Source organism: Delphinapterus leucas, chromosome 9 (genome assembly GCF_059928025.1).
Source record: "Delphinapterus leucas isolate spDelLeu-1000000601 "Yukka" chromosome 9, BTC_Dleu_Yukka2, whole genome shotgun sequence".
Lineage (NCBI taxonomy): Eukaryota > Metazoa > Chordata > Mammalia > Artiodactyla > Monodontidae > Delphinapterus > Delphinapterus leucas.
The window spans coordinates 99,480,183-99,503,489 of record NC_143137.1 but is presented as its reverse complement, the minus strand read 5'-3'; the positions used below and the strand labels follow the sequence as shown (position 1 = coordinate 99,503,489).

The 23,307-nt window shown below is 46.8% G+C and overlaps 1 protein-coding gene across 8 annotated transcripts in view; it reads left to right on the top strand.

The window, feature by feature from the left end:
* The window catches only part of EGFR (epidermal growth factor receptor), a 200,514-nt gene that overhangs the window by 121,893 nt on the left and 55,314 nt on the right, over nucleotides 1-23,307 (top strand). For 7 of the 8 annotated variants that reach the window (XM_089917909.1, XM_022593171.3, XM_022593170.3 and 4 more), the window contains 8 exons: nucleotides 8,103-8,254; nucleotides 9,351-9,534; nucleotides 12,648-12,782; nucleotides 15,787-15,855; nucleotides 16,661-16,779; nucleotides 18,090-18,231; nucleotides 19,620-19,736; nucleotides 23,152-23,278. In XM_089917909.1, the coding sequence (XP_089774035.1) occupies nucleotides 8,174-8,254; nucleotides 9,351-9,534; nucleotides 12,648-12,782; nucleotides 15,787-15,855; nucleotides 16,661-16,779; nucleotides 18,090-18,231; nucleotides 19,620-19,736; nucleotides 23,152-23,278 (974 nt within the window). In that variant the 5' untranslated portion in view covers nucleotides 8,103-8,173. The remainder of the gene's footprint in view (nucleotides 1-8,102; nucleotides 8,255-9,350; nucleotides 9,535-12,647; nucleotides 12,783-15,786; nucleotides 15,856-16,660; nucleotides 16,780-18,089; nucleotides 18,232-19,619; nucleotides 19,737-23,151; nucleotides 23,279-23,307) is intronic. The other variant, XM_089917912.1, reaches the window with a different exon arrangement.

Below are 23,307 nucleotides of genomic sequence, written 5' to 3'. Positions count from 1 at the left end.
TCCAGGTGACAGGCAGGTCTCCGCGGTCGCCTTCTTGAGGAAGAGCTTTGCAAACTGTCATTGCAGCTGTGCAGTGTCAAGTACTAATCTTACTGTGCTACCCCACACCGGTCGGGCTGAAGTCATCACCTGAGAACGCGACGGGGCTCTGAAGAAATAGGTCAGAAGCACCAAAATCGCTGTGCGGGCAAAGCGTCCAAGCAGTGGTTTGGCCAGCGGACCTTTGGAGGGGAAGTGGCATTACTCATTTCAGAAGTATGCCTGTGTGCAGAGAGCGAGCCCTGAGCATGAGTAAGCAATAGTCCCCAGCTAGGAGATTTAGAGAAACAGAACCCGGGTCGGGAGGAGGCGCTTACTCACAATATATCTAGAAAGGAACAGCCAGACACACTAAATTCACTCGTGTTATATTTCCACATAGAGAGATTTTAAACCAAATCCAGCCTTCTGTCCTTTCCTCAGTGCAGCCTGCTCAGCATCCAACGTTCAATCAAGGAACACTCCAGTCCCATAGAGGTCCAGTTCTATGCTACCTGATATAGATTCTGATGTGTAATCGGATATGTATCATTCACCCATCCATGAATTTTCATTCAGTACATGTCCATGTATTTAAAATACAGATGACCAGAGACAGAACGTGTTGCCAAGTACTCCAAAGAGATGTATTGGACTGAATGAATAAAAGATGAGTATGGCTTTCTGAAATCTTCTCCGGTCCAAACCCATTCCTGGTATTCCAGAATAGGTACAATTCATTTCTGATCTACCAGCCATTCAACTACCTATAAACATGGAATTGATGGCCAGCCCTGTGATTCAAGATTTTTCATTTCCATTGTCAGGACCATTCTCTGGACAGCATCCTATAAAAATGAAAAGTGATATCTTTAATTTCAGAATTTTAAAGCATCCCAAATTTCCACACAACTCATCAAATTCTGTTGAGTGCATTTAAAAAAGAAATCCTGGGGGGGGGTAAGTGGGGGGCTAGTTGGCTGGTATCCTTGAAGACACATAGGCAGAAACAGACTGCAGTGGTTTGGCTACTGTGAATACTGCTATGGTGAAGCCTTAGTGTCAGACGTGATTTGTATTTCGAGAGATTTGTGATTTATGAAGCACGTTCACGTCCACCATCTCATTACTTCCCACAACTACCCTGTCAAATGCATCAAGCTGGTCTGATTTCAACCAGCGGGAACACCGAGACCCAGAGAGTTGCAATAACTGGCTGGAGATCATCCCATAATGATACATCACAGTCTTCACAGTGATAGGGTAGATGTTTGATGCTGTCACTGGAAACCTTCCACAATCCCTCCCGGGCCTTCCCGGGATTCATAAACATCAGTTAACTCCCAAGAAAGCGGATACACTATGCACAGGTGTCCTAACTCAGTCTATTTTTTAAAAGTCATAAACTGGGCTTGGGCTTATTATTTGAATGGCTAGGAGGAGAATCATGAGGAAGGAAGTCAACCAGTTTGGGTATTCTGTGCCCCAACTCAAAAATAAAATAGGTGTAATTTAAAGTCTTCTGCTTGTTAACTTAATTAGATCTACCTGAGTTTGCAAATGTGTTGGACGTGCCGAGGCTTGGCACGTTTAGTCCAGTAGGCATATTACAATGCACGTGGCGAATTATCAAGTATTTAAGAGGACTTTTTGAGTATTACATGTGCATATTGCAAGTTGCAATGTAGATTGAAATTCAGTTTGACAACAGTCTTTGGATGCCTACAAACTGAGAACTATTTATTAGTTAATGAGATCAAATATGATAAAATAAGGAACTCCTGATAAAATATAAAGTTTTGGAAAATAAAGAAAAGTCTTTTTCAAAATCGTAATGAGACTTTTCCCCTTCCACACAACCTTTGATTAAACACACAGTGAAAACTTAAATACTGTTTTGTATTTACTCTTATTATTCTCCCAATTATTTCATTATAACTGAACCCATAGATCTAGTTTCCTACCAACTGTTGTGTGGATTAAATAAGTTTCACAGGCTAGTCGGGTGCCGTAATCACAATTTATAACATTTTTCTATGGGATAAACTTACTCTCTGCTCCCTGAAATGGAAAAATGTATTGATAGATCAGGAAGAAAATAGAGCTTGGGAACTCTTCACTTCTGTCATCATCTGAGGAGAAACCACGTGTGTGCAATGCATGGCGTTTCCCAGGGGCTGCCGTATGCAGCTGTTCTGAACAACACTGATGTGCACAAGCTGCAGCTTACCTTTCTAACACTTTCTATATATAGTACTTCATTCAGTTATTTCTAATTTTTTTTTTTTTTTGCGTTACGCAGGCCTCTCACTGTTGTGGCCTCTCCCGTTGTGGAGCACAGGCTCCGGACGCGCAGGCTCAGCGGCCGTGGCTCACGGGCCCAGCCGCTCCACGGCATGTGGGATCTTCCCGGACCAGGGCATGAACCCGCGTCCCCTGCATCGGCAGGCGGACTCTCAACCACTGCGCCACCAGGGAAGCCCCTATTTCTAATTTTTAAACTGCTTTCATAAAGCCGTTTAACATGCAAAACTTTGAAAATCATTTCTCCATTTTTATGAAGTGTATTTTATTATAAATGTCCTTCTTTTGGCCTTGTTCAACACAGATTTTTGTAAATTATCTCCTCCATAATGTTTTATTATATAAAGAACTATATGGTCACTATAGAAAATTTGAAAAATGGAGAAACTGTAAGGAGGAAATAAGAAAAACCCAGAATCCCACTATTCATAAAACACTGTTGTTAACAGCGTTTGGTGTATTTTCCTCCTGTCATATTTCTGTGCATTTTTGAATAGTTGAAATGTATATACATGCACATTTTGAAATTGCCACCATAACACAGTTTCAGTAAGGCAAAAGAAATGATAAATCCTGATACGATGAAACCTCTAGCAAACTCGGAGTATCTTTTCCTTATTTATTTTTAAATCCATTATGTAAATATCTTATTTGAGATTTCCTTAAACCTTTTCAGGATGAAAGTGGGCAAAATCTTCCTCTGGCTTTTAAAGCTTAATCAAATATGTTACCTAGCCTAGAAAGACTTTACGATAACCCTCCAGAAAGTTGTGAGGACTGGCAGTCTTCTGAGACATCCTGCGTCCTCCTCCACCACCACCAGACACACGGAAACGGGAGAGGCAGAGGGACCCGTGTCAAGTCATCCAAGACTTTGGTCACGTGGCCACCACTGACCCATTGCTTCCACGTCTAAAATGTAAATGCAACATGTGTATTCACATCCCAGCAGTCAGTCCAATGAGATATATCTGTACATATTCCACCTCTCCCCATTCTGTGTGTGTATTTGCATAAACAATAATTTTAAGTAGTGATAAATGCCAAGAAGAAGAGAAATCAGGAAAATGCGATAGAAATGCAATGGTGGGGACTTAAGCTATTCTGGTTCCAGACAGGCTTTTCTGAAGGGATGTCATGTCCATTGAGTTGGAATCTCAGTGATAAAAAGGGAGACAAAGATGCAAAGAGCTGGGGAGAAAGGGAAGAGCATTCCAAGCAGATGGAACAGCCCTGAAGGGAGCGGGAACCTGGCACCGGGGAGAAACGGGGGCGGGGCTGTGTGTCGGGGGAGAACATACGTGGCTGGGCCGGTGGACGGGGGGAGGGAGACTGAGAGGAGGTGGGGAGGCCGTGGGCAGGGGCCCGTCCCGTGTTCTGATGATACTGAGAAACCTGGATCGTTCAAACCAAGAGCAGTGCAATGTGATTTCTGCTTCAAAATGAGGTACTCTGTGGAAAATGGGGTAACAGTAAAAACAGACAACTTCGGAGAAGGGGATAGATTGGCAACAGCCCAGTGACTTTGGTTGCCGTTGAAGTGTAGAGAAAACAAATTAAAACAATTATGAGTTTACTTAGGCAATTCCACAAGCGTCTAAGTGGATTTCGAGAAATCTGGAGAAACCTGTTTTCATGTTGTCTTAATCAGCCGTACACATTTGCCCGGGCTTGTGGGCAAAGAGAAGGGCCCACTCCCACAATGACACAGGAAAGCCACAGGCTCTCCCCCTCACATCAGGGGTATCTCAAGACTTAAAGGAGGCAGATTGTTTTATTTTCGGTTAAGATAATTTGGGGGGTTCTTGAGAAAAAGAACAGCCTGACTCTGGATCAGCTCTCAGTGTCCGAGTGTAATACGCAGATAACTTCCCGTAAGACTCCCTGGAAGCCACGTGAAGCCCGGCACCAGGATGAATCTCAGAAACACCTGCTGTGCAGGGGACCTGACAACAAAGGACGGTGCTGCGTGATTCCAGGAGAACGATGTCCCCAAACAGGCAGAACTATTCTAAGTGAAAACAGATCGCGGTGTGTGGTGTGTGGGGCAGGGATTGTCGGGGCGGGGCCGTGAGGGAGCTCCTAGGGTAACCGTGATGTTCCAGGGGTAACAGGTTACACGGGTGCATGCATTTGTTGAAACTCATCAGTGCTACGCTTAAGACTGATTATCTCACTGTTTGTGATATTACCTCAACAACAGCTGTCCACTCATGTTGAACTGTAACCAGTGGCATGTCAGGGTGAAGGGTACCGACATCTGTACCTTACTTTAAAATGCATCAAAAAAATAAGATGGATAGATACGTGACCAAGTAAACGTAGTAAATTGCTACTTTAAGGATGTTCACAGTACAATTCTTTTAGCTCTTCTGTCCATTTATGAATCGTCGTAATAAACTGTGAAGGTGAAAAGCTAAGTGCTTTGCAGGGCCCTACTGTTCTTGGTTCAGTAGGATTTGTCTTCACATTTGCAGGAGGGAGAGCAAATCCCTAGTATGCTGTACGGAGCTTGACACAAACACTTTTAATTGTCTGGTTTTCAACTTCATAGCCCTAAGGTCATATTAAATTTCTATTTGAATCAATTGCTTAAATATGCCTAAATGCATATTTTAATGAAATTCTTAAAGTACAATGTATTTCTTTTTCTTTCTTCTTATGATTGGATAAATATTCTTCAGACAAAGAATAAAGTAACTCTGTTTAATGCCCAGTATTTGAGTAAGCCAATCGGCAGATTCAAACATGCCCAGTTCAGACAGCACCTTAGGACAAGGACACGTCCACAGGGGCCCCCAACGTCTGTCCAGAGGCACCTTATGTCAAACAACTGTCACAGTTGTCAGTAGTTAGCTGTAGCAAAAGAAAGTTGAAGCTTTTGTGTTCATTCCATCCTCAGAACCATTCTGGGAGGCCAGAATTGTTTTCACCAAGTCAGTACTTGAGGAAAGCGTGGCGTAGAGCTCGGGGAAGTCGTTCAGTGTTGCATAAGGATGAAGGGCTGACCAAGAAACTTTCTCTTGGCTGAGCTAAGGGCTCTCGCTCTTGCAGTTTTGTCTTAAATCTGCCTCACTAGTTAGTGATTTTTATTTTTTAATATGACTGATTCAGTATTCTCACATTGAAATTTTCTCACTGCTTTATATTACGTAACATGAGATATTTGGTATAAAGATGGAACCAAGATTATACTTCGTTCAGTCAAGAAACCTAGGCCAGGCCATTCCCATCCTCACCCTAGATTTGCTGTCTCCTTTTGGGCACATGACAGGGGAAGCCTCAGAAGAAACAGCCTTGTAAAATTTTCTTTTGATACTTTAGTAATTAACCCCAGAACAGAACTCAAGATGGACTTGCCTTAAGCTGAATCAAATAGGTGTCAACTGCTTTTTCTCAAGCATAAACATGTTGGACAGTTGGACAATTTTTTGCCATTATCAAAAAATAAATCAACATCTTGCCTGACAGTTTAGGTCTATTTCCTCAAAATAGATTTTCCAAAGTGGAACATCATGACATGGAATTTAAGCATATTTATTTGTTTACACAGGTTGTCCAGTTGCTTCTCAAAATGTTTTACAAATTAACCTTCATATCAGTAATGTGTAATGTTGCTATTATCTTCCAATACAGGATCTTTTATGAATGTAAAAGTAATTCATACTAATTGTAAACAGTGAAGGGTCATGGTAGGTATTCATCAAATAAATACTCATTCAGCACTTTTTGAATGAGTGAATGACAACACAATTACAGTCTTCTTGCAATTATTTTCTTCTATAACAGGCTAAACTGGCATGGCATGTTTTCCTTTTCTACTGATGAAAGTCACTTTTGCGTGATTTAATAATAAAAATTCTTTGGTTCAGCGAAGAGAAATTTACAAGCTAGTATCCCTGATCCTTTCAAATGAAAGTAGATGGGATTGTTTTCATCCTTCTGTGTACAGAAGAAACGCTTCAGAAATGTGCTCCAACACCCAGTTCTAGTCAATACTGGTCACCTGGCTGGTGTGAAGGGCATGATGGATACTTGGGGCTCCCTAGACCAGAGCTGACCAGTTAGGCTGAAATTTAGAGACCACGGTCTGTCAGCTGGAAGGCAGCTTTTGTTCCAAGGTGTGCGGACAGAAAGGTCACCCTTTATCGTCAAAACCCTGTACCTCCGTTGGTGGTGGCATCTTTAAGGACCTTAGAATTGGGAAATCAGTCTGGCCCCGTCCACGTGCATTGCAGCCAACTGTGTACAGCGGTTCCAACTTGAGGTTCCCGTCAGAGCGGTCCACACTCCCGGGTGAAAGCAGCCAGAGGTGTTGGGTCCATCCCGTGTTATGGTTGGAAGAGTGATGGAATCACTGTGCCCTGGAGCCACTGCCGGGGGCTCTGTCTTGTGGGCCGTCGCAGTTCCCGTGGGAACGTTCTCTCTACCACCAGATTTGAATGAGGCCACAGAAGGGGAAAAGAGGGAAACCCCACACAGTTAACGAGGAAGCACGGGTTGCTTCATATTTACCGTTGGTGTAAATGCTTTGCATTGATTGTGTGGTATCTGAACACGTGCTCGCTGCCGTGGCACTAAAATGCAAGAGCGGACGGTGATGCTCTTCGGAACACTTCTGTGGGGAGGGGACAAAGGACCTATCAAAGAGGAATGAAGACTTGAGAAGAGTTCCTGAAGGGAGTCCCTGCATATTGACTCTGGCCTTGGTGTTGTTCTCCACCACCTGGTTGCAGGTTGCATCCGTGGAAGAGCCTGGCCTGGTCTGAATCTAACTTCCAAAGCCAGGGGCCATATTTCTTCACTTATGATAATTTGGGTTCAAAGTACAGTCCCTTAACAGCTCCCTGCTTCAAAAGGCCCGAACCTCTTTGTTTTCTTATGCTTGCCTGTACATGTTGTTCAAAGAGCTAGGTTTATAAACATGGCTTTATTATAATCCTCTCCCTTGCTTTTAAAGATAGACTACCAAACGTATTTTCATAGTCTAACTTTGTCCCCTAATTTAAAATGTTTTCCTATATTAAGTTTGATACCTGAAAACATCAGGGAGTTAACCATGCCAAGGCCACATCCCAGCAGGGGATGCAAAACCCTTGCACCTGCGCCTGGGTGTGTGGGCTCCTTGGAGTGTAGGCAGACACAAAGGCGTGTTGGTTTCTTAGTAGCTGAGTGTGTTTTTTAAATATATGTTTTCATGTCGTCATTTTCTAAATGTTATATAATATTTGATTTTATTCTTTGGTGCATTCGTTTAGAATATTTTTCATCTCCAGCCAGTGGGTTTCAATTTACACTCTTGTCATTGATTTTAGGTTGTACAGTGTTATGGTCAGAAAATATGTTTGTAAATATTCTTTGAGCACGCAATAATGTGACATGCAATTTTTTGCAAAGTAAAAAGTTCATTATATGAGTTCATTAACTCATCATTGTAATGCTGAGTTGCATATTATGATATGTATTTTTTGTTTACTAAAGCTCTTATAGACTGTTTTATCTTAAAGATTTTCATAGAATTCCCATCTATTTCCCCTTGAACTTTTAACAGTTTTAAACAATTCCACGCATTATAGAGATGAACTAGTCCTTATTATGAACTGCACCTTATATAAACTTTTAAACATTTTTCGTCACATTTGTCCTGAGTGGCCTTCGATCGGAATATGTCGTAAGTCACTGAAGTGTGCAGTTAGTTGAAGATTGCGAATATCCTTTTACTTTAGTTTTGCTCTCCTACTTGGCATTTCATGTGATACCCTTTTTCCTCTTGTTTCCAGTTTGCCAAGGGACAAGTAACAAGCTCACCCAGTTGGGCACTTTTGAAGACCACTTTCTGAGCCTCCAGAGGATGTTCAATAACTGTGAGGTGGTCCTTGGGAATTTGGAAATTACCTACATGCAAAGTAGTTACAACCTTTCTTTCCTAAAGGTTAGTTCAATGGATTTGATTCTTACCCAAATATAGTAGAAGTAAATATAAGTAGATAAAGGCCTTGGCAGAATTTAACTGGCAGTGTATTTACTTTTGCTGTGGCAATTATAAGTCCTAGGGACCTACACATGCAAGTTTTATGAAAAGGCCACTTTACCAGCTAGTGTCAAGTTATAGCTATAAAAGAACAACAAAGAGAAACAGACTGGTCTGGCATTCCGTGATCATCATGGACACTAATCTTTTAACCGTCACTTCAGCCATGGTATCCTGACATACTGGCTCTTTAAAAAAAAAAAAAAAAAAAAAACCTCTGGCTTTGTAGCATTTGTCTATTTCCTGGGTATAAATACCCCCACCATGGTTGATTTCCAGCTACCAAGAGTTTAACAACTCATTCACAAAATTCCCAAATGTTTCACAGTAGGCTCTAACGAGCCAATGGGAATCAGCCCTGAAGGCTTCTGAGTTTGGTGTAAACTTAGGATTTGATTGGTTTTCTTCTGGGTTTGTTTGGTTTTTTTTAATAGGAAAACCTGCAAGACAGAAAATAAATTAATAAAACATTTCCATTTTCATCTCAGTGTGTTGAACAGCAAGCAAAATGAAAGTCACAGCATTCCTAAGTAATACACATGGTCCTTTGTTATTGTTATCAAGCTGAAGAGGCAAAAATGCAGGAATCAGGGCTTCCCTGGTGGCGCAGTGGTTGAGAATCCACCTGCCGTTGCAGGGGACACGGGTTCGTGCCCCGGTCCGGGAAGGTCCCACATGCCGCGGAGCGGCTGGGCCCGTGAGCCATGGCCGCTGAGCCTGCGCGTCTGGAGTCTGTGCTCCGCAACGGGAGAGGCCACAACAGTGAGAGGCCTGCGTATAGTAAAAAAAAAAACAAACAAAAACAAACCCAAAAAATGCAGGAATCATCGTAAATTCTGTCACCTCTCATGGGATCCAGTGGTAATCACCTGCATGCTTTGCATCTGTCAAACACTACTGTTCAGCCAGGTGTCCTGGGCTCTCTGGACCTGTTTCAGATCTTGCATTTGTGAGTTCCTCAAAAGAGAAATAATATGTTTATGTTTTATCTCCTTAGACCATCCAGGAGGTTGCTGGCTATGTACTCATTGCCCTCAACACAGTGGAGAAGATTCCTTTGGAAAAGCTGCAGATCATCAGAGGAAATGTGCTCTATGAAAACACCCATGCCTTAGCGGTCTTATCCAACTACGGTGCAAATAAAACGGGACTGAGGGAGTTGCCCATGAGAAACTTACAGGGTGAGAGGCCAGGGAATGGGGAGGCTATAAATGCAGAGAGTGACCTCGGATGGTACTCAGCAGACTTGGTGCTTTTCTGAATTCCATTCAGAGAAGACATTTATTCATCAGACACAGAGGTATTTGCGTGCCAGCCATGTGCAAGATACAGCAGGTGGAAGTCGCTAAGAAGATAGTAGATGGTGGGGTGGGAAGGGAAGATTTAAGCCAAGTACCAGTTCTCCCTGGTTCGTGGAAAAGTATCCAGAGAGTTGGTAAAAAGTGGTAAAGGTTCTGGAAAAGAGTATGACCAGGTGACTGGAGCTGGAATGCTTAGGTAGTCTGCCAGTCTTACTACCTGGACCTCAGGTATAAGGGACATACATTAAAAAAAATCAACCCTTATTTGAGACGTTTTCCAGATTAATGCTGACATCCAGAAAACCATTTTTAAGTTAAGGATAGGGAATAAAGGTATTACAGGAGAAGTTTGAATTCTTGTGAGTAGGGCACTTGTGTGAGTTCTGTGAGAGGAAACTACAGAAGACGTAGAAAAGACGTCAAGTTGATTTTTAAAAATTGAAGGTAACAGTGATTGTGCCCTCACCACGCGGCAGGTGCAGTGCCAGCTGTGTTAAATTGGTAACTTCACTTAATGCCCACAACCTTCCTTGAAAGCAAGTGGTAGCTCTGCCACTTTACAGATAAAGAAATGGTGGCAAAGTAGCCCTCCTGAAGTCCCACATGAGCGAAAGGACGGCCGGGGGTGGCCACCCAGTCTGTGCCCCCAGAGCCCTCGCCTTCGCATCTTCCAAGCAGCTCTGACGAGCGGGGGGGGCCGACCCCAAATGGGGGATGAGAGCAGAGGATGCACGACAGAGTAAGGGTGCTGGGCAGGGAGGGGCCTGGTCCCAGGCCGCGGTGCTGGGATGGCTGAGTGTCCAAGCCCCACGGAGCCTGACGTCTGCTGTCCAGGTTGCCTCCTGGGCTCTGCATTCAGGAGGCGGCCTTAGGGCTTCCCACCCCCTCACCTAAAGGGTGCAGCTCTGGCGCTGGGTTGTGCTGTCCGTGCTCGGTTGTGCTCCGCCTGCCTGGATTCCCATCTTGCCTCACGGTGTCGCTGTTTCGTGGCGACAGGCAGAGGCGGGTGGGAGCGGACTGGCGGGTTCCAGCCCCGGCTCCATTGCTCACCAGAGGCACCCGGGAGCGTGTTCTCTGTGTCTTCAAAAATGGGGATGGGGCTTCCCTGGTGGCGCAGTGGTTGACAGTCTGCCTGCCGATGCAGGGGACATGGGTTCGTGCCCCGGTCCGGGAAGATCCCACATGCCACAGAGCGGCTGGGCCCGTGAGCCATGGCCGCTGAGCCTGCGCGTCCGGAGCCTGTGCTCCGCAACGGGAGAGGCCGCAACAGTGAGAGGCCCGCGTATAACAAAAAAAAAAAAATGGGGATGAACGATGGTGACAGACTTCCGAGGGGGGCTGAGAAGACTAAGTGAATTACTCCAGATGAAGCGCTGGGCAGCCGTTTCTTCTCCTGGTATTATTTCCGTTGTGGGTATTGGGGTAGTATCGATCCCGATTATTTCATGTTATTAAATAATCCTCTAATGTGGGTTACTGGACGAGAATTACACACTGTTATTGATAACTAACGCGGGCCTCTGCTCCTCGCCACGCTGCCCGCGGCTTCTGTCGGGCCCTCGGCCTCCACGCTGGCGCTCTCCCGGCCCCTGATCTGTCGTCCCGAGGGTCCCGCTGCCCTGACGTCTCTCTTCTGCGTCTCCAGTGCTGATCTCTCATCAGTTTATCCCTTGACTCTGGCTCCCTCCTGGTGAACGTTTTCACTTGGTTGTCCTGCTGCCGTCTCTGACTTCGCATCCAAAGCTCCCTTTCCGACCCCCCCAGCCTGCCTCTGTAGCCCCCGCCCCACGCCCACCACCCCACCCTACCCCCATCCCCCCACCACCCCACCCCCACCCACTACCCCCATCCCCCACCACCCCACCCCCACCACACCCCACCACACCCCCACACCCACCACACCCCACACCCCACCCCTGTCTGCTGAAGGAACCGCCCCCCTGAGCCCTCGGGGCCTGTGCTGCGGTTGTGTGTCCACTGGAGCCCGCAGCGCCCGCCCTCCCTCAGGTTCCTCCACGTGCTGCCGCCGTCAGCCTTCAGGAAATGTCATTCTCTCCGTCAGCCTCAGAGAGCTTCCCAGGGAGAACCCTTCCGATGCCACGTCCTTTTCCCGCTGTGGGATGCTGGGCATTACCTATGTATCTAGATTTGAGTTACAGTCAGAGAACCGCGTGAGGATTAGCTCAGGTCATGCGTATAGCCCAACTGGCCCCTGTTGTGAGTCGTGGTCCGCTGTGGACGTGAGGTCATTAACTGTGTCTCCCACGCATGTCGCTTCTTAGAAAGGGACCAACAGAAATCACTCATCTCCACTGACCCCGCAGCTCTTGGTGCTGTGCTCTGTGTACACAAGTCATTCAGGAAATGTTTACACAAATGTCATGGATAAAACACTTGTCCTCTGCTCAGGCTTGACTCTTCGTATCACCCCTGATTTTTCGTGTCCTCCCAGCTCTTCCTTTGAACAGTTGAACGGGTTTACATCTTGGCATTCCCGGTGCCCGTCCCGTCTCTTCCTCACACGTACACACCCTTCTGCTGCACCTCACTCCCACCCCCTTTTCTCCAAATGAAATACTGCCAAAGCCCCTCACAGCATCCTCCCTTCCACCCGCCCTTCCTGTTGCGTCTGCCCTTTCACATCGTCATCACACGGTCATTCCGGTCCAGCCCAGACCAACCTCCCCGGGAACCACCGACTCACTGTACACTTGTCGTTTATGCTAAGTGACTAAAACATTATCTTCTTTCCTCCCCATATTTCGAAATTCTGATCATTCATGGTTCAAAGACCCAGGGCAGGGGAACCCTGACTCTTCCACAGAGGAGTCCATCAGGTTATTTTCCACTGCTCCCGGTGAAGTTCCAAGGGGAGTCTCATTTGCAGGTTGCCATCTTTTAGCAGAAGGCAAAACGTGAAGAAATGCATGCATACTTCAGGAGAATTTAGGAGAGATGGCGCATTTGTTCATGGTGGTTCCTTTCTCACGCAGAGATCCTGCAAGGCGCCGTGCGATTCAGCAACAACCCTATCCTCTGCAACATGGACACCGTCCAGTGGAGGGACATCGTCAACACCGACTTTCTAAGCAATATGTCGATTGAATTTCAGAGCCAGCTGAGCAGATGTAAGTGTTCCACATGACCCCTGCCCCCAACCTGCAGCTCTTAAGGTGGGCAGAGCTGTGGAGCTGGGGTGGGGATCAGGAAAGCAGAGTTAACATTACGTTATATTAATCTAATACAAAAGTAAATATTGATAGTAAACAGATTATATGCTCACTAGAAGACAGGGGGGAAAAAAACCTGTTTTTCATGGTGACACCTCCCCTGCTGGCAGATCACCCGCCCCCACCCCCACCCCAGGACAGCTAAGCCCTCATGTGGCATTGAGAAGAGCCCGGCATGTCACCCCTGGCGAGGGGGCTTCTCACATCTTGTGTGAGGAGACCGCCTAGGCTTTTGTGAGCTTCTGACTTGCTGCTGAGACTCAAAGTAGCGCCAGGCCCTCTGGAAGCTTGGGGGCTGAACTCTGTCCTCCTGCTGCTGGGCCTGGGCACTCCCACATGGAGCCCCCAGCAAAATTGGGGAGCATACGGCAACGAGTTTGTCCATATTTAACTAGTGCCCATTACCTAGTCCCTGCCATTCATCAGTAAAGCAGCCCATGCAAGGGAGAGGCTGGCCAGGGCCAGGCTGCAGGTCAGGGCTGCCCCATTAGTGCTGTTGGCAGTGGGAAACTCTGAGGACTCTAAGCTCCGCTTAGCCGGCGGCCTTCCTGATCTCGCTGACCTTTCGGTCTTGAAAATAAGAAGCCATCATCATTTCCTTTTTCTGTTTCTCTACAACTATGCAGTGGATGCATGGGTGTTTGTTTTTGCTTTTTGGGGGTTTTTTGGGGTTTTTTTGGTCTCAGAATTTGGAGATGATATGGATCTTAAAAATCAACTGGAGGGCTTCCCTGGTGGCACAGTGGTTGAGGGTCCGCCTGCCGATGCAGGGGACGTGGGTTCGTGCCCCGGTCTGGGAAGATCCCACATGCCGCGGAGCAGCTAGGCCCGTGAGCCATGGCCACTGAGCCTGCGCATCCGGAGCCTGTGCTCCGCAACGGGAGAGGCCACAGCAGTGAGAGGCCCGCGTACCGCAAAAAAAAAAAAAAAAAAAAAATCAACTTGAGCTGCTTTGTTTTTTGGTTTTTTCTTTGATTTGATTGACTGATTATGATAAAATACCCTTAACATAAAATTTACCATCTTAATCATCATTTTTTAAAAATAAGGACCTTTTTTCCTTTTGTGTATTTTTGTGGTGAACTTTTTTTCTTTAATTTTCTTTATTTTATTTATTTATCTTGGTTGTGCTGGTCTTAGTCGTGGCAGGTGGGCTCCTTAGTTGCGGCTCACTGGCTCCTTCAGTTGTGACACGTGTGCTCCTTAGTTGCGGCTCACAGGCTCCTTAGTTGTGGCATGTGAACTCTTAGTTGCGGCATGCATGTAGAATCTAGCTCTCTGACCAGGAGTAGAACCCACGTCCTCTACGTTGGAAGGCAGGTTCTTTACCTCTGTGGCACCAGGGGAGTCCCAGAAGGACATTTTAAAGGCATGGAAAAATTGTCATAACGTTTTATCAGTTTTTTTTTAAGTTATAATACAGTGTTTAGTGTGATATTAATTCTTATATGTAGATATACTTATATGCCTATATTGATTACCTCTGGATAGTCTTATTTCTTCTTCTTGCTTTTTTCTATTATCTGTATTTTAAATAATGTCTAATTCTTTTTTTGTCACAGAAGGTTAAGAATAGAATCATAAGCAGACTTTGAATCCCTTGATTGGCAGATGTTTTCCTGTGTTACAGAAAGATGCCATTAAACGTTTTTATTTTAAATATTTTCTTTCATAGACATATTATATGCTTATAATAGAATTTTGGAAAATATGGGGAAGTATCAGGTAAAAACGAAAGATAACGTGATATCATTGTACAGACACAACCACTTTGAACATATCTATGTGTTACTCTGGCTCTTTCCTCTTAAGTTTCTTTCTCTCTTTCTGTCTCCATCTGTCTCTCTTCACAATGTACAACCCGCACCATCCATTTGGGGCTCGTCCTCCCATCCTTCAGGATTCTAAGAAGTGCCAGCATTGCACTGATGCCTCTCACCCCGGGAGCGATTGTAAACCTTGTCGGTCTTATTGAAGGGGTGCCCTGGTCCAACAATCACTTGGCAAATCGTCAGCTCTTCTGTTTGAAACCGAAATTCTCCCAGAGACTGAATTATTCCTGACTGTGGGAGACTTTGGGACACATGTTAAGTCCCTTGGTTACTGTGTCTTTGCGATGGAAGTGATCTGCATGGCTGATCTCTTTCTAACAAATTTGGTGGTCAGCTCTTCTCTGTGTCTGTATATAGAACACTTGGTCCTCAGATTTCTTAATGCCGATGAAAACAGAACACAACTAATGAGATTAAAACCCTTAGTAGCTGTCATTTATAGTCAATCATTTACAAAAACTGCACGAATGGATTGATCAATTACAGATATTTTCAGACAGTAACTTGCAAATTAATAGCTGAAGTTTTAGATAATCAACCAGGTGACACAGACCATGCACGTCCTACCCTTTGTGTGGCATCCAGGCCTCTCTCTCTTTGGCGTGGAGTCTGGGAGTATTTATTTACAGGACCCCAACTCCTGGGATCACTGAGGATTGGACACGGCACGAATGTGGTTGGTACATACCCATCCCCCCAGATGAGGCGTCCTTAACATCATTGTGGGAGATGCTGGAAAATTCTCCAAGCCTAAGCAGATTTGAAGTGTGGACCCATGAGTCCATTTAAATCCCAGTTTTCATGGCCTGTGACAAGTCAATAATCGCTCTCCTCCTCAGCTTCCACAACTGAAATGTAAATAAAAGCAGTACCTGGTTCTTTTTTTTTTTCTCATGAGAGTCTTTTTTAAATCATCTTACAAACCAACCAGTTGAACAAACAGAATAAGAAATTTGAAAGCACTTCCTTGTTTCTAGGATGTGGCTTTGCCTAGGGGCTTGAGAAGGGGCCATCAGTTTCTTGTTCCCTTTCCCTAAAATATGAATTTAATGATTACTTTTATATTTTAGGCCCAAAGTGTGATCCAGTCTGTCTTAATGGAAGCTGCTGGGGTGCAGGGAAGGAGAACTGCCAGAAACGTGAGTCGGGGAGCAGAGTTTCACTGGCCGTCTTCTCCCCTTACACTTGCATTTGTTTTCCCTTTGAAGACTCCGAAAGCATTGTTGATTTTAAGGCCGGATGTTAGCAGTTATGTGAATGACAGTCTTGCAAATCTCCCCGTGTGCAGTTAGTCCAGCGCGGGCTGTTGTTGGCACTCCATCCTGTCGTAAGTCAGTGCAAGTGGGCCACCCGTGTACCCGCCATTCTCTCTGAACAATATGTTTGGCAGGTTTTCCTGGGAATGGGGGCTTGTCTGTGTTACCTGAGTCATGGCACCTCTCACGTCCTCGCCTCTCCTGCTGCCCCCCTCTCTTGAGTACCCACCTCCAGAGAAGCAAGAGTAGCTTCTTCTTCAAGGGGGTTTTTCTGCGGGAATCCTAGTTCGGGAGCGTGAATGGCCAAGGAATCTGGGGACGTGTCATCTTGAAAACTTTAAGTCTAATTGTGATGTGACTGTTATGTCCTTTTAAACACTACTTTCTGGCAGGCGTCATGCTATTTGTACATGCTTTCTGTTACCCACCCCCAAACTCAATTCTCATCGGTATCTAATTCAGCAGTCTGAAAGTCCAGAGTTGATCTGAGTCAGTTCTCCTAAGTGATGAGAAACAAGTAGGAAAAAAAAAAAAAAAAAAAAGTACAGTAAGAAAGACCAAGACTCAGAATCACCAAATTGATCCATCTTTCATCCGCTGTTTGCAAGTGCTCTGTGAGGTCCCGGGGAAGGCATCCTTCCTCCCTCCCGAACCCTTCAGCTCATGGGTGGCCTCTGCTTCTTTCCAGTGACCAAAGTCATCTGTGCCCAGCAGTGTTCCGGGCGCTGCCGCGGCAGGTCCCCCAGCGACTGCTGCCACAGCCAGTGTGCCGCCGGCTGCACGGGGCCACGGGAGAGTGACTGCCTGGTAATACCCACCCCAGCGGCTTCTCTGGCCCGAGATTCAGAGAGCCTTCCTGTGACTGCACTGTACTGACTGACGTCTGTAGCCGCCCGGGTGACAAAGCATCTTTTAGTGTCCTGCCTTCCTTCACCACTTACTTGGTGACCTTGGGCAACTTATGTGACCTCTCCGTGCCTCAGTTTCCTTGTCTGACAGTGGTGGAGAGTAAAGTACCTACCTGTTAAGTGCTCTAAACAGCACAGTGTGTGTGGCCTCCATACCCAGGACCTGGGCATAGAATGAGCCAAAGTATGAACTGTGTGTTATGGGCCCCTAATGTCTCTTGTGGCCAGCACCAGCCTCGTCTCACTGTTTATTGCTCCACTCGATTCTCATTACAAACCTAGGGCGTTGATGCCGCAGGGACCCCTAAGATGTGTACGGAGAAGTTAAGGGGCCACACAGATCCCGAGTGGCAGGACAGCTGCGACTCCATTTGTGCCTTTCGCCCCTAAAGCCTCTGCTCTTTCCACCTTGGCTCAGAGGCCTCCTGCGCATATCCCTCCACGCCCACCCCCCACCTCCTCACCCCCCGTGGGGTCCCGATGCCCTCGCTATTGTCCCTGTTACTGCAGAAAGCTCACGCGAGACCTAGTGTCCCCGTGGGCCGCGGGTGCCACACATCTGATCATGGGCGCCTTGTGAGTCCCGAGACACCAGGGCGGACAGACGGGGTCCCAGAGTCAGAGCTGAGCGAGCTCCAGACTGGGAGACTCACCTTGGATGGGATCCAAAAGAGTCTGGTTTTCAGGAACAGGGAGGCTAAAGTTCCAGAGGCTGGACAGGCCCCCCAGGCTTTGGACTCGGCTGGTCTGGGCCGGTCCTGATGTGCGGCTGGAAGGAGACGGCCCGAGGCTGTTGGTCAGGGCCCCTCTGTGCGTGGTCTGGTCCCCTCTGCACAACACCCCCTAGTCCAGGTTCTCTGCGTTTGGCAATAAATTCTAAAATGTATCCTCAAGTGTTGTTTAGGAGGGAAACCTGACGTAAGTTAAGCCGAAGAATAATTTCACCGTAGAGTTAACTACTCTCGTGTGTGTACTCCTGCCTTGTTTTGAAAGTTAACGGAGACGTATTTTTCCCTCATCATAATCCGTAAGCTCTGACAGCTGGGACAGTGGATTTAAGAAAAACCATGCTTTTAAGAGAAGGGTCTTTCTGACTCTACCGAGAGTACTTTGCTAGACGTGTGTGCTCTGACCAAACACCTGGACGCAGAGAACCGCGGCCGCAGCTCCCCGCACGGAGTCTAACAGCCGCCGCCCCTCCCCTGACAGGTCTGCCGCAGGTTCCGGGACGGAGCCACGTGCAAGGACACATGCCCGCCACTCATGCTGTACGACCCCACCACCTACGAGATGAAAGTCAACCCGCTGGGGAAGTACAGCTTCGGCGCCACCTGTGTCAGGAAGTGCCCCCGTGAGTGCCCCTCGTGGGGACCCTTTCGTTGTCAGGCACCCCGTTACCTGTTCTGTCTCCTGCTGGCATCCCTGCGTCCCCCGCTCACGTGTCCTTGGGTCCCTGTGTCCGCCTCAGCGTCAGGCAGGTGAGGGGACAGCTGCTGCTCCAACCTCGAGTCAGTTCTTGTGTCCTGAGCCCCAGCTGTGGTCGCCCAGAATATCCCATCTTCTGATTGGCACAAACCCATGACCACTGGGCCATTTTCCCAGTTAGCTCTTTGCAGGTATTTAAAAGGCCTAAGTTAGAGAGTAGTTAGAAGACCTGCCTTCTTTAGTGGTTAAAAATCTGGTGAAGGTTGTGCCCTTAGGAATACTGCAGAGGGGTTTTTGCTAGTCAGTTGGCTTTGTTTAATCATTTGGGCTTGGGTTTTGCTTATTTCTATTTGTGCTTTACAGATGGCTCTGGTATTTAGGGAAATGGCAACATGAATTATTTCATGGTAGAGGAAGTGTAGAATTGTCTCATTAAATTGTTTTAGAAACCAATCTTGATTTCCAAGAGGGAATATTAAGGAAAAAGAAAAAAATGTTTAAGAACAATTATGAGGGAGAGGTTTGCCCTACCAGATCTGTGAACATGAAATTTTATAAATTTGGAACAGAAAAAAGAACACACAACTAGAATAATAAACCACTGTAAGGTAAATGACAAGCTAAGAAAAATTCACCACAGTCATGACACAGACATATACTCTTTGAGAGACAGCTTAACGGGCAGAGTTTAAAGTCCACAGGAAACCACTCAGAGCCTCAGAGAACAAAAGTAGACAGTTTTCAGAAGGAAAATGACAAATGTCCAGCAAATAAGTTTGAGGATCCACTTGGGAAAGTCGCAGGGAACACACAGAGTTCCTGAAAAGTATAGACTAATATTTGTGTTAATAGGTTATTAACACAAACACGTTGCTGCACCGGCAGCAACGAGACAGTGACCGGCGTCGGGGCTGGTGCCGAGCACGGGCACCGCCACCCATGGTGGCTGGAGGGGATGAGGGCAGCCCCGGGTGTGGCAGCCCCTGTGGAAGCGTGGTCTTTGTGTAGCTTCCAATTTTTTAATAAATAGTCAAGCTTCAACCACAAGTCCTGAAGGTAGACCCTACGGGAACACAGGCTGCAGGGAGTGGGGGAACACTGTGACCAGCGAGCAGGCAGCGCCCCGAGCAGCCCGACACCGTACCTGGCGAGGAGGCCCTGAGAACCCATGAACCCCGCATCCCTCTCTGTTTGCAGCCTTTCATTCTTTGTCCTTAAAGTAAACAAAACCAGAGGATCAGCCCGTCATGGAGGGTCCTGAGGCCCAGGAACACCTGGTGCCGCCTTCGCCACCTTCCTTTCACTGTCCCCCAGGTAACTACGTGGTGACGGACCACGGCTCGTGCGTCCGCGCCTGCAGCTCTGAGAGCCAGGAGGTGGAGGAGGACGGCGTCCGCAAGTGTAAAAAGTGCGACGGACCTTGTGGCAAAGGTGGGAAGCCGCCCAGTGCGGGCAAGCGGCTGTCTCTGCTCCCTGGCCCCAGACCTTCGGCATCACGCTCAGACGAGATGTGAGGGGATCTCCAGGCTCGGAAACGTGTCCCTTCCTTTACGCTCTGCCCTGTTCCTGGGTGTCCTCAATGCCAATTTATCCGTGCTTATCCTGTACTTTATCTTTTATAGAGAAATTTTTCAAACAACACCCAGAAACGTTGCAAGAATAGTGTAATGAACACCCATATGCCCTGCACTTAACTTTACCAATTTTCAGTAATCGCCACGTTGCTCTCACTCTGTCTGTGTGTGTGTGTATGTGTGTGTGTGTTTTCTGAGCCCAGTGACAATCACAGGTGTTATAACACTTCACCCTACATTCGCCAGCACACTTTTCCTACATACGGGACATTCCCCTAAGTAACAAAAGACGGCTTCACTCTCATCCCGAGTTTAACATCGATCAGTGCAATTCTAGTTTTCAGTTTAATTTCAACTCCCCCACTGTCCCAATATGTCCTTTTTAGCTGCTTTTCGATCCAGAGTCCAGCTGAGGGCTGTGGGTTCCATGCTCTTCGTCAATTCAGGACCATTTCTCAGCCCCCTTTTCCCCGATGCTGTGCAGACCCAAGGACGTCCCTCGTCTGGCCTGGGCATGGTTTTCCTCCAGGCGGGACTCAGGTGGGCAGGAGCATTTCCCCTCATTGCGTCCCACCAGGTGGCACAGCCATTTCATCCCGTTACCACGATGACAAATTCGATGATTTGCTTGAAGTAGCGTCAGATTTCTTGGTGGTTATAAAGGAGTGATTTCCTATTTCTATCATGTCTTCTACATTTATTAGTTGACATTCTTTTCTAAAATAGCTTTTTTAGTACCCATGTGAGGTCATTGAATCCTTTTTTTATTCAGTTTATGGTAATCCCTCCTGTCATCATTCACTTTGATGTCCAGACTGTCTCCCATGTGGCCCGTGGGAGCCTCCCCAGTTGGCACCTGAGTCCTTGGCAGGTGGCAGGCCTAGACCACGTCTTCCAGTTCCACAGAAGACGCATCTACACTCTTTGTACCTTGCCACTTAAACTTAGCATACCCTGGAGATCACTCCAGATAACTTCGTATGAATCCTCCTCGTCCTACTTTGCAGCTGCTGGGCGCTCCCCGAACCCTATCCATAATCCCCTATACCCTATCCCCTCTACCATAATTTATCCAGCCAGTCTCCCTGTATATGGTCATTTAGATTGTTTCCACTGTTTTGCTGTTATAAAAAAAAATGCCTCAATGAATAACCACTTATCTTGAACATCTGCTTCAGAGGCCACCTTCCCTAAGAAGCATCTCTGATTTCAGCTGAAACCGATTACCACCTCTGTGCTCTTACATTGCACGTGTGTTCTTTCACGGGGCAAACTCAGCCTCTGTGCTCCACGTCATCGAGTCCCTCCAGCCCCCCTAGGGGGCCTATGCCATTACCATCCCCACTTTACAGACCCACGAGCTCCCAGCGGGTCTCTCTGGCCACCTGGCCTTGTAGCTCCTGTGTGGCAGGGGTGTCAGGGCCCTGAGAGATGAGTGTCCTTTGGCTCCAGGAGACCTCCCGGCAGAGGGGACATGGAAGGAAGAAAATAAGAACCTGGGGCAGTGCCTGGCACAGAGGAAGTAGAAGAGTTAAACCCCTGAAGAGAGAGAGGGTTATACCGTCAGCATCCTCAAATGGATCAATAAAATCAGAGATGATTTTTGTCTTTCTTCTGTTAGTTTTGTGTTCAACAAACACTTCGATTCTCCTGTAATCATTATGCTCTATTTTCTACCCACCCCCAGCTCATATCCTGGAGTAGTGGCCAACTCAGATCCCTTCGGGTATAGGGCGATGCCAGGAAAACAAAGTTTGGAAAATGCGTGTGTCGATGGTCTACAACTTCTCCAAATCTGATCGGTCTAGGGGTGAATGTGTAATTTATCTCCAAATTTAGGAATTCAGGTAACCCCACCATCACCGTCACACCTAAACAGAGAGAGAATGGATATTCTTTCAAACATGTGGAAATCTCTTCCGAACCTGTAATTAAACAGCAAGTCCCCATTGGCAGGCATCTGCCTCAGGGCTTCTTGTGCGGAAGCCGGCCTCACTCTGTTGTCAGCCAGAGCCTTGGAACCCTAAAACAGCCTCGCCCTCCCATTCCCAAGCCCACAGTGAGGCAGATGCAGTGCAAGGCGAGCCTGGAGGTCCAGGGGTGCTGATGGGACAGGCCCCACTGCCAGGTGGCAACCCAAGCAGCAGGGACTCTGGACAGAGTGGAGCAGAGGGAGACGGAGGGACCGGGGGGACCTTGTCCCCAGGGAGGCCTGGGTGAGGCCAGGGGAGGACCTCACCCTCATCCTTTCATCCTCCCCTTTCAAAACCTCATTGAAAAACCATGAGATTTTCCATGATTATTCTTCAAAGTAAGATACAATCTGAAAGAGAGGTACCAAAGATTGCACTGTGAGTTCTAGAAGTAGAGCCACAACAGATAAATGGGCTTTGGAGGGGGCTGACATTTGAGATGGAAATTCGGGAGTGAATGTAAATTAATAAATGGGCTCAGAGTGTGGAAAAAGGCATCTGAGACTGAGGTCACAATAGGACACAGATCAAAGCACATGGCTTAAGTAAACACTGTGGAAGAAAAGCAATTTATCTGATAAGAGTTATTCCAGTATTTCTTATGATGTAACATCAGACGGCCATTAAAAACCATGTTTGTGAATGGTTTTAATGACAGGACAAATGTTCACAGCATAATAAGTGGAAAAAAAAAAACCCAGCTCCATATCTAGTGTGACGTAACCATGGAGGATAGCTAGAAGGAAATTTTCTAAAATATCAAAGGTACATAGGAGAATTGCTTGTCATTTTGTTCCCCTTTATTCTGTGTTTTCAAGGTTTTCTCAGATGAATGCATCTTGCTCTTTCCATTAAAAACAAAAAAATCTATGCATATTGTTTCTTTCAGTTAGAAGACCAAGACGCAGGCCCAGTTAGGCGAGGGGAGGCGTTGAGGGTCGGTAGGGGCACGTGGGTGAGCACAGGACAGCACTGACGGCGCAGGGCACACTGTCATGGAGACGGAAGCTGGAGTCCTCAGGAGCAACTGTACTCTGGCCCAAGTGGGGAAAATGAGGAGGAGAAAGCAGGTTCCTTGAGGACAGCCATGGCGTCTCCTGTAACCACTGCAGCCCCAACCCCGCCATGGTCCCTGGGCCCTAGCAGGCCTAGCAGTGTTTGTTGAGTGAATGAATGACAGCATGGCGGCAATAGTTCCCACGGCTGCAGTTTCCTGCCTGCTCCCCTCTGCCTGTGGAACACTAGCTATTCTTAGTTCAACAAATGCGAGTGGAATAAACACCTCCCTTATCTTTACAGTTTGTAACGGAATAGGAATTGGTGAGTTTAAAGACACACTTTCCATAAATGCTACAAATATTAAACACTTCAGAAATTGCACCTCGATCAGTGGAGACCTTCATATCCTGCCAGTAGCATTTAAGGGGTAAGTAAAGATTTTTGAGTTACTGATAT